This window comes from Vulpes lagopus, chromosome 14 (assembly GCF_018345385.1).
Source record: "Vulpes lagopus strain Blue_001 chromosome 14, ASM1834538v1, whole genome shotgun sequence".
In the NCBI taxonomy this organism is placed as follows: Eukaryota; Metazoa; Chordata; class Mammalia; order Carnivora; family Canidae; genus Vulpes; species Vulpes lagopus.
The window spans coordinates 11,692,623-11,704,193 of NC_054837.1; the positions used below are offsets into that span (position 1 = coordinate 11,692,623).

The 11,571-nt window shown below is 41.2% G+C and overlaps 1 gene segment (V, D, J or C); it reads right to left on the reverse strand.

Moving 5' to 3' along the window:
- The window catches only part of LOC121475477, a 399,528-nt gene extending 391,710 nt beyond the window's left edge, over positions 1-7,818 (reverse strand). The window contains 2 exon segments of the V gene segment in view: positions 7,306-7,609; positions 7,709-7,818. Coding sequence covers positions 7,306-7,609; positions 7,709-7,769 — 365 coding nt within the window.
- Between the last annotated feature and the right edge of the window lie 3,753 nt (positions 7,819-11,571).

Below are 11,571 nucleotides of genomic sequence, written 5' to 3' on the forward strand. Positions count from 1 at the left end.
CCCCAAAGATTCAGATGCAATGAAACGTCGGGACACCTGCACCCCGATGTTTCTATCAGCAATGGCCACAATAGCCAAACTGTGGAAGGAGCCTCGGTGTCCATCGAAAGATGAATGGATAAAGAAGATGTGGTTTATGTATACAATGGAATATTACTCAGCAATTAGAAACGACAAATACCCACCATTTGCTTCAACGTGGATGGAACTGGAGGGTATTATGCTGAGTGAAATAAGTCAATCGGAGAAGGACAAACAGTGTATGTTCTCATTCATTTGGGGAATATGAATAATAGTGAAAGGGAATATAAAGGAAGGGAAAAGAAATGTTGGGAAATATCAGGAAGGGAGACAGAACATAAAGACTCCTAACTCGGGGAAACGAACTAGGGGTGGTGGAAGGGGAGGAGGGCGGGTGTTGGAGGGGAATGGGTGACGGGCACTGAGGTGGACACTTGACGGGATGAGCACTGGGTGTTTTTCTGTATGTTGGTAAATTAAACACCAATAAAAGTTAATTAAAAAAAAAATAAAATAAAAAAAAAAAAAAAAAAAAGAAAAGGACTAAAGATGGAAGCTTCTCTTCACAACTTCATCTGATGATAATTTTAACTGCCCTTAATATAAAGTCAATATTCATTTTAAAACAAATGGAAATGGCTTTTCATCGAAATTATAAATGCTTGAAAAAGTCTGGTATTAATTAATGTCTACAGTCTTCTAACTGAAAAATATGCCAGAACCTGGTATCTTGTCAGCATTTCGTAAGACCTGAGTAAAGGTTTTGATTTTAATTTCTTTTTAGTGCTTAATTTTCCAGAAAACATTACATTTACAAGCTGATATATCATACTGCAAATTGTACCCAAATTGACATGACTCAGCTGCAATTCAACAAAGTAAGATGCTATCCAAAAATTTTCTTCTCAGGAACACTGCAAAAGAAATATGACTCTCCATTAAAAGGAACTATTTTTGGTTTGTTTGGGGGGGATTTTTTTGCAAGTGTTTACACTGGCTAGTTCCATTAGCTTGTTTGTTTATGCTTTATTTATCAGCTCTAATGTACATATTATACCGATGTTTGATTTTTAGATAATGACATCTTCCCATTAAAATATTAAGATCTGTGATTATTAATATTTCATAATAATGAGAAGGGATATAGGGATGATCTTCAATTCCAGTAGGGAATAATAAATTTTTGGAGGCATTATTCTATCTTGGAGTTAGAGAATAGGAATGATTATACAAAAGACTTCTCTAAATACATTTAAGAAACAGGTAGGTGACTAGGTGGTTTAAGATAATCTTGAAAAAAATACTCTAAATCTTTCCTCTACAGCCTTCACATACCAGGTTTTTAATTTATACTGTGCTGTGTCCAAATAAAAACTAACTAAATAGTATTTTAATCAATTGGGTTGACCGAATTGTCCAGTTTTACCTGAAATAAATATGACAAATAGGTTTTTCTTCAAAAGAGCTACTCCAACCAATATTCATCCACTCCATCTATTGTTTCTGCCCCTAATTTTGTTGAAATCATTCACCATAAAACCACCAAGTCGCCAATGTCCTCCTGATACTGAATGTGAACTTACTATGCTGTATTTATTGGTGCCATTGACATATGACCTCATTAATCGCTTAGCAATTTAAACTCTTTCCTTCATTGTCTTGTATATAAATCCCTTTTCTGTTTTGCTTGTATCTCTGGATTTGTGAATTTTCAGATTTCATGTGCTTCCTGCATTAATGTTTCAAATAAAGAGAGTTTATTGAAAAAAAAAAAAAAAAAAAAAATAAATAAAAAATCATGAGGATAGATTAAGGGAATTAACTGACAGCCTCAGAAAGAAGAATCTACATTTAATTGGGGTTCCCTAGGGTGCCGAAAGAGACAGAGGTCCAGAATATGTATTTGAACAAATCCTAGCTGAAAACTTTCCTAATCTGGGAAGGGAAAAGGCATTCAGATCCAGGAAATACAGAGGTTTCACCCCCCTAAAATAAATAAAAACCACTCAAAACCTCGACATTTAATAGTGAAGCTTGCAAATTCCAAAGATAAAGAAAAGATCCTTAAAGCAGCAAGAGGCAAGAAATCTCTAACTTTTATGGGGAGAAATATTAGATTAAGAGCAGACCTCTCCACAGAGACTGGCAGGCCAGAAAGGGCTGGCAGGATATATTCAGGGTCCTAAATTAGAAGAATATGCAGCCAAGAATACTTTATGCAGCAAGACTCTCATTCAGAATAGGAGAGATAAAGAGTTTCCAAGATAGGCAGGAACTGAAAGAATATGTGACCACCAAGCCAGCTCTACAATAAATATTAAGGGGATTCTGTAAAGGAGGAAGTTGAAGGGAACAATCCACAAAAACAAGGACTGAATAGGTATCATGATGACACTAAATTCATATTTTTCAATAGTAACTCTGAATGTGAATGGGCTCAATGACCCCATCAAACGGCGTAGGGTTTCAGACTGGATAAAAAAGCAAGACCCATCTATTTGCTGTCTACAAGAGACTCATTTTAGACAGAAGGACACCTACAGCCTGAAAATGAAAGGTGGAGAACCATTTACCATTCAAATGGTCCTCAAAAGAAAGCAGGAGTAGCCATCCTCATATCAGATGAACTAAAGTTTATCCCAAAGACTGTAGTGAGAGATAAAGAGGGACACTATATCATACTTAAAGGATCTATCCAACAAGAGGACCTAACAATCATCAATATTTATGTCCCAAATGTGGGAGCTGGCAAATATATAAATCAATTAATAACCAAAGTTAAGACATACTTAGATAATATTACACTTATACTTCATGACTTGGATGTAGTGCTTTCTAAAATCGAAAGGTCTTCTAAGCACAACATCTCCAAAGAAACAAGAGCCTTAAATGATACACTGGACCAGATGGATTTCACAGATATCTACAGAACTTTACATCCAAATGCAACTGAATACACATTCTTCTCAAGTGCACATGGAACTTTCTCCAAAATAGACCACAGACTGGGTCAGAAATCAGGTCTTAAACAACACCAAAAGATTGGGATCGTACCCTGTATATTTTCAGACCATAATGCTTTGAAATTAGAACTAAATCACAAGAAGAAGTTTGGAAGGATTTCAAACATGTGGAGGTTAAGGGCCATCCTGCTAAAAGATGAAAGGGTCAAACAGCAAATTAGGGAAGAAATAAAAAGATTCATGGAAACTACTGAGAATGAAGATGCAATTGTTCAATATCTTTGGGTTACAGGAAAAGCAGTCCTGAGGGGGGAATACATCGCAATACAAGCATCCATCCAAACACTGGAAAGAACTCAAATACAAAAGCTTACCTTGCACCTAAAGGAGCTGGAGAAAAAACAGCAAATAGATACTACACCCAGAAGAAGAAGAAGAGAGTTAATAAAGATTCGAGCAGAACTCAATGAATTACAGACCAGAAGGACTGTGGAACAGATTAACAAAACCAGGAGTTGGTCCTTTGAAAGAATTAATAAGATACATAAACCATTAGCAAGCCTCATACAGCAATTTGGCAGTGTGGCAGGATACAAAATCAATGCCCAGAAGTCAGTGGTATTTCTATACACTAACAATGAGACTGAAGAAAGAGAAATTAAGGAGTTAGTCCCATTTACAGTTGCACCCAAAAACATAAGATACCTAGGAATAAACCTAACCAAAGAGGTAAAGGATCTATACCCTAAAAAATACAGAACACTTCTGAAAGCAATGGAGGAAGACACAAAGAGATGGAAAAATATTCCATGCTCATGGATTGGAATAATTAATATTATGAAAATGTAAATGTTACCCAGGACAATTGACACATTTAATGCAATCCCTATCAAAATACCATGGACTTTCTTCAGAGAGTTGAAACAAATCATCTTAAGATTTGTGTGGAATCAGAAAAGACCCTGAATAGCCAGGGGAATTTTAAAAAAGAAAACCAGAGCTAGGGGCATCACAATGCCAGATTTCAGATTGTCCTAGAAAGCTGTGGTCATCAAGACAGTGTGGTAATGGCACAAAAACAGGCACATGGATCAGTGGAACAGAATAAAGAATCCAGAAGTGGATTCAACTTTCTGGTCAACTAATATTCGACAAATGGGGAAAGACTATCCACTGGAAAAAAGACAGTCTCTTCAATAAATAGTCCTGGGAAATTTGGACATCCACATGCAGAAGAATGAAACTAGACCACTCTCTTGCACCATACACAAAGATAATCTCAAAATGGATGAAAGATCTAAATGTGAGACAAGATTCCATCAAAATCCTAGAGGAAAACACAGGCAACACCCTTTTTGAACTCGGCCACAGTAACTTCTTGCAAGATACATCCCAGAAGGCAAGAGAAACAAAAGCAAAAATGAACTATTGGGACTTCATCAAGATAAGAAGCTTTTGCACAGCAAAAGAAACAGTCAACAAAACTAAAAGACAACCTACAGAATGGGAGAAGATATTTGCAATTGACGTATCAGATAAAGGGCTCATTTCCAAGATCGAAAAAGAACTTATTAAACTCAACACCAAAGAAGCAAACAATCCAATCATGAAATGGGCAAAAGACATGAAGAGAAATCTCACAGAGGAAGACAGAGACATGGCCAAAAAGCATATGAGGAAATGCTCTGCAGCACTTGCCATCAGGGAAATACAAATCAAAACCACCATGAGATACCACCTCACACCAAGTGAGAATGAGGAAAATTAACAAGGCAGGAAACCACAAATGTTGGAGAGGATGCGGAGAAAGGGGAACCCTCTTGCAGTGTTGGTGGGAATGTGAACTGGTGCAGCCACTCTGGAAAACTGTGTGGAGGTTCCTCAAAGAGTTAAAAATAGATCTGCCCTACGACCCAGCAATTGCAATGCTGGGGATTTACCCCAAAGATGCAGATGCAGATGCAGTGAAACGCCGGGACACCTGCACCCCGATGTTTCTAGCAGCAATGTCCACAATAGCCAACTGTGGAAGGAGCCTCGGTGTCCATCGAAAGATGAATGGATAAAGAAGATGTGGTTTATGTATACAATGGAATATCCCTCAGCCATTAGAAACAACAAATACCCACCATTTGTCTCAAGGTGGATGGAACTGGAGGGTATTATGCTGAGTAAAATAAGTCAATCAGAGAAGGACAAACATTATATGGTCTCATTCATTTGGGGAATATAAAAAATAGTGAAAGGGAATAAAGGGAAAGGAGAGAAAATGATTGGGAAATATCAGAGAGGGAGACAGAACATGAGAGACTCCTAACTCTGGAAATTAACAAGGGGTAGTGTAAAGGGAGGTGGGCGGGGTTTGGGGTGACTGGGTGATAGGCATTGAGGGGTCATTCGGCGGGATGAGCACTGGGTGTTATTCTATATGTTGGCAAATTGAACTCCAATAAAAAAAAATAAAATGTTATCCAAATATTAAGTGTTTTAAATGATTACTTTTGGTACATTGTTATATTGAGTATGTAAATATGTTGTTATATTTTGTTTCCTATGCTTATGAAACACATGGATTTTTAATTTTCTTATTTAAAAATTTTTTAAATTTAGAATAAAAGAGGAAAACCAGGTTTATAATACATTCTAATTCATCTTTCTTCTCTTAGTATTCTCATGATTCCCTATTAAATGCTTGATAGAATTCTCTAGTGAAGCCTACTGGCCTGAAGTTGTTTGTGGGATGATGTCAAGGAGAGTGTTGAAGAATTTCAGTGTAAGTTCTAGCAAACATGAAATACAGGAAGTGTTTCCTCATTCCTTGTACAAAATCTACAATGTATCAATTATGGCTGCGGATATTTCTTATTTGCCTGTAATTTTCCTTTACATTTAATATGACTGTTGGGATCCCTGGGTGGCTCAGTGGTTTGGCGCCTGCCTTTGGCCCAGGGCGCGATCCTGGAGACCTGGGATCGAATCCCACGTCGGGTTCCCAGTGCATGGAGCCTGCTTCTCCCTCTGCCTGTGTCTCTGCCTCTCTCTCTCTCTGTGTGTGACTATCATAAATAAATAAAAATTTAAAAAAAAATAATAATATGACTGTTGATGTAAAATTAACTGCTAATTCAATTTTCCAAGTTAAGTTAGTATATCAATACTTAATAAAGATAATGCACTTTGAGGCAAAAATAATAGAAACCACCCACGTATAATGTCAAGTCTTGCACAACCTTAGTTAGAGGTACCAACAAATCATATATAAAATATCATGCTAATCTTTGTCTCTAGATATTTCCTTGGAAACCAGTGGTAGTCAGGAACCATAATGCTGAGATTGTACAGTCTGCAGGCTGAATTACAAATCCACTGGTCATGTATTGTCCCTCAATTCTATATCTCCTGGGCATGCACTGCTCCACTGCAGGCTGTTGTGTCACCAATAGATTGCGATTTTGAGTCAGTTTCTCAGTGTTCTTGGATCTTTAGTGCCGTTTGGGGAATGATTGAGTCAGAAGATGTTACTCTCTTTGCATTTAAAGGGATATTTTCAGGAATAATTTTGTGTTAATAAAATAATAGATGCTTCTTAAACACTCACTTTCATGCAGATCTCTTGGGATGCTTATTAAAATATACATCTATGAACACCAATACTGGTTTCAGATGTAGAAGTATAGGATGGGAGGTTACAGTTTTATTAGGCTTCACATTATGAAAATCTTAATTCAGTCCTCACAATCAAATTAGTGAATAAAGTGAGATCTACCAATGCTTTATTTATAGTTTATTAATAGTCCTCATAGATAACAGTAGATTCAGGGATCCCTGGGTGGCGCAGCGGTTTGGCGCCTGCCTTTGGCCCAGGGCGCGATCCTGGAGACCCGGGATCGAACCCCACATCAGGCTCCTGGCGCATGGAGCCTGCTTCTCCCTCTGCCTGTGTCTCTGCCTCTCTCTTTCTCTCTGTATGACTATCATAAATAAATAAAATTTAAAAAAAAAAACAGTAGATTGAGTCTCAGTATTGGTTTATGGATAATGGAAGGGAAACTGCACTCCTGAACATATTAGGCAGAAAGGGTGCAAGGAGGCACAGTCTTGGAAGGTCACATTGGAGAGAGGAACACACCTTGGCAGAGATGGAATGGAGTTGATTACCACTAAGCAATGAACAGGAGAGTGGTACCCGGGAGCTTCATTTCCTATGGTGATGTTGACTCTTTCCCCACCTCACTTTCTCTCCTGCCTCTAAGGGTGAGCCTTTCTGAGGCCATGAGGAGGTTTTGGCTGCACTTCCCCATAGATTTAAATCACTGTGTAAGCACCACCACTCATATACAGCGAACAGTGGTAGTCAGCCTCATCCTCGGGCTGGGCTTCTGTGATGGTGAGGGCAGCTTTGTTCTCAGAGATGGATCCAGAGAAGCGATCAGGGACCCCAGAAGGGCGGCTGCTTGTGTCATAGATAATCCTGCGAGGAGCCTGGCCTGGGGTGTGCTGGTACCAGCCAGGTTTGTTACCTGTAGAGACTGACCCAGAGCTGAGGCCACAAGTGAGTGTGACTGTCCCTCCTGGAGACACTGAGAGTGATGGCTCCTGGGTTACCACAGTCTGAGAATCAACTCCTAAAATCAAGAGGAGAGAAAGGTGTTGTTATGGAGACAAGGGTCACATGAGTCCCTGTTTTTATGTGCCCTCACAGATGCAGAATCCTTTTCTCTGACCTGATCCATAAGCAAGGAGCCCAAGAAGAAGTAAAGTCCAGGCCATGGTGGGGACCCTCATAAAATGCAGCCTGCTCAGGCTTCTGGGCTGGAGAGGGGTGTCCTGGGTCCTTTTCATGCCTTCAGACCCATTAGAAGGAAAAGACGCTTCATGCAAATCAACTTCCTCTCTCTCTCTCTGCCCCAGAGTCATCCGCATATTCCCCTGGGCAATCTTGAAAGAGGCAGACGCTAAGGACTCACAGACAACAGTGACTGCAGGGTGACCTGGGACACTGAGTATAAGGAAAACTTTCACCAAATCACCTCCCTATGACCCTAGGGACATCTGTCCCAGGGTTCCTCTCTGAGAAACCTGAAAGCTGCATGAGGAGATGCATGCGTTCTTCACCACCTGGCCCTACATCTAGTTCACCTCAAATCTAACATATCCCTGGAAAATTTTCTTCCCTCCCCAGTGACATTCCTTCTTGTCTCCTTGGAGGATCTTAGTAGGCACTCCTCCAGCAATGAGGACACTGGGTATCTCAGAGGGTTGTAGGGATGGTGCTCTCCTCTTAGTTAATCATGGACCCTGTCTGCAGTAGTGCAGGGGGAGCTGACCAGTGATGTCTCTTTATCAGAAATGAACAGAACACTATGAACAAGTGAACCTCAGGGAGCATTTTGAACTCCATTTCCTTTTGTGTTCTGCTGAGGATCAGAGGGTCCTGGAAGGCTGGGGAAGGGATTGGAAGGAAGGAGGACTGGCAGGAGGGTAAAGAGTCTCCAGGAATAGGGGAAGATGAGGCTCGGGACTCGTGTTTGTCCCAGTGTGAGATACAAAAATGACTGGCATTCATTTTGGAATTACTTGTCAATTGCTGTTGTGATAAACACTACAGGATTATTTTTCTTTCTCTTCCTGTTTGAGAGCCCAAACTCCTATCAGAGAAAAATACTCATACTAAACGATTTTCCTATTAAATGAACGCATCCTTGACCTTTAGAGAATGATAGGTAATTTCATATCTATCAAATTTTGAGATGAGGAGCAATATTCATACTCAAGAGTAAAGAAAGAATTGGAAAGCTGAAAACACAAATAATATCTATTTCTGTAAGTCACTATAAGGTATTGGCAGAAATGAGAAAGACAGGTAAGAGACAACTAAATGATGGAAGATAAAGGACTCAGGCACTTACTGCATATTTCATCATGAGCACATTTGGAAGACATAGTTATCAGCAAGGGTCCCTGAGGGTGTCCACCTGGGCACATTGCCCCAGGGCTTCCCCAGACACCAGGGTCCTATTCAATTTTCCGTGGGGCTGACCTGTGTGGGATCTTCAGCCAGAACAGAATGGAGGGATTGATAGACTGGAGACAGAATCACCCAAGTCCCCAGGAGTTCTCTCAGGCACAAAGGTGATAGAGCAGCGTCCCTTTGTGGGTCTTGAGTGATCCTTCATGAGTTGGGGGAGCTTCCTCTGGGCAATGCTTGTACTTCTGAGAGGACATACTGATGCAGGCTGACCAGGACGCTCTAGAGATCACTGTGTCCCCTGTGGTGCATCCTGTCACATCACTGTTCTCTCCCACAGGGTGTCAGAGAACCAGCACTGGGAGCTCGGGGGCTCTACCTGGGTTGGGGCATCTGATGCATGGCTCAGTGCCTCTTCACATCTGCTCCCCTCATTCCATGTGCCTCATCACTGAGAGACTGCACACAACAGTCTCAGCCCCAATCCTCCCTGGTGATCAAGGCCAATTTTACCCAGTGTCAAATGGATTCTAGTATCTCAGATTTTGAGTCAATTCTGTGATGATATCTCCCAGCAATTTAAATCTGATACACTTCTGTTGGGTTGTGCTTCCTCCCGTGATTTGCTAGAATGATAAAATAAGTTTAGAATATATGAATTTTGTTTTAATATATATTTTAAACCATTTTTTCAACAAAGACTTAAACACTGTGGATGACAGAACCAGTCTAATTGGACCCAGGACCCTGGAAGGTAGGTCAGATGTTGGCACAAAGAATTGATGACCACCACCTGTACCCAGATGACAGGAGCAAGAAGCAGAGCCAGTTCCTCTTCTGTCCTGACCGTTTTTCTTTCCCCTAGGGGAAACTCCCTGTTCAATCAGTGTGGAGGTGAAGAGAGGATCCAGGCCATGGTAGAGAAGGCCACTGAGCTCTGCCTGCTGTGATCTGATTGTTGACATTGGGACAGTCCCTTCCCTGAAGAGTCCTATACTTTCCCCAGGGAACATTGCAGTTCGAGTTCATGAAACAAATATATATATTTATTGTATGATTGTCCTGTCCATCTACCGTTCCAAGAAAATCATGTCTGGACAGGTTACTCCATGATGCGGTGGAAGAGGAAATATGGGGGCTGTGTGATTCAGAGCTGAGAGCTCTTGTGGCTCCAGGGCTGCAGGTGCAGGAAAGTCACCCACAGTGAGGACCTTGCTTGCTCTAGTGTGCAGGGGCCAGTGAAAGACTTTCCTGGTCTTCCTCGCCCAGACCCTGAGTCCTCAGGAGAAGCCCAGCACCGCCCACTGCTGGCCTCAGACGCCGTGCACCCCCAGCCCATATCACACACCCCAGCCCTCCTGGAAGGGTCTCTGACATTTGCATTTGGATCCTTATGATCACACCCAGAGCAGTAGAATGAGCAGGTCAGCTCTGTGGCATTAAGCCATTCATTTTTTCCAGGGCATCAGTGCTCTCAGTTAGACAGCTAACTGAAATATATATGTCACAGTGTGTTTCAGGATTCCCTGACAGTGGAGTTTCATCTGCCTTGTCTCTGGTTTCATTACTAGGACATAATGTGCTTGAAGCAAGCTCAAGATTTAAAGTTCCCAAGGATCCCTGGGTGCCTCAGCGGTTTAGCATCACCTTCAGCCCAAGGAATGATCCTGGAGTCCCAGGATCGAGTCCCATGTTGGGCTCCCTGCATGGAGCCTGCTTCTCCCTCTGCCTGTGTCTCTGCTTCTCTGTGTGTGTGTCTCTCATGAATAAATAAATAAAATGCAATGAAACGCCGGGACACTTGCACCCCGATGTTTCTAGCAGCAATGTCCACAATAGCCAAACTGTGGAAGGAGCCTCGGTGTCCATTGAAAGACGAATGGATAAAGAAGATGTGGTTTATGTATACAATGGAATATTCCTCAGCCATTAGAAACGACAAATACCCACTATTTGTTTCAACATGGATGGAACTGGAGGGTATTATGCTGAGTGAAGTAAGTCAATCAGAGAAGGACAAACATTATATGTTCTTATTCATTTGGGGAATATAAATAATAGTGAAAGGGAATATAAGGGAAGGGAGAAGAAATGTGTGGGAAATATCAGAAAGGGAGACATAACATAAAGACTCCTAAATGTGGGAAACGAACTAGGGGTGGTGGAAGGGGAGGAGGGTGGGGGGTGGGGGGGAATGGGTGACGGGCACTGAGGGGGGCACTTGAGGCGAGGAGCACTGGGTGTTATTCTGTATGTTGGCAAACTGAACACCAATAAAAAATAAATTTATTATAAAAATAATAATTAAAAATAAAAATAAAAAAAAGAAATAGCGAGCAGGACTATAATGGAAAGGAGGAAAACTGAGTGGGGGAAAGTTTGAGAGGAAGACAAACCATAAGACACTCCTGACTCTGGGAAACAAACAGGGTTGCAGAAGGGAACAGGGTTGCAGAAGGGGAGGAGGGTGGGGGATGGGCTGACTAGGTGATGGGCACTAAGGACGGCATTGAAGGGATGTGTTGGTGGTATATGTTGGTGGTATACGTTGACAAATTGAGTTTAAAAATTATTTTTAATAATTGTGATGCCTGGGTGGCTCAGGTGGTTAATGATCTG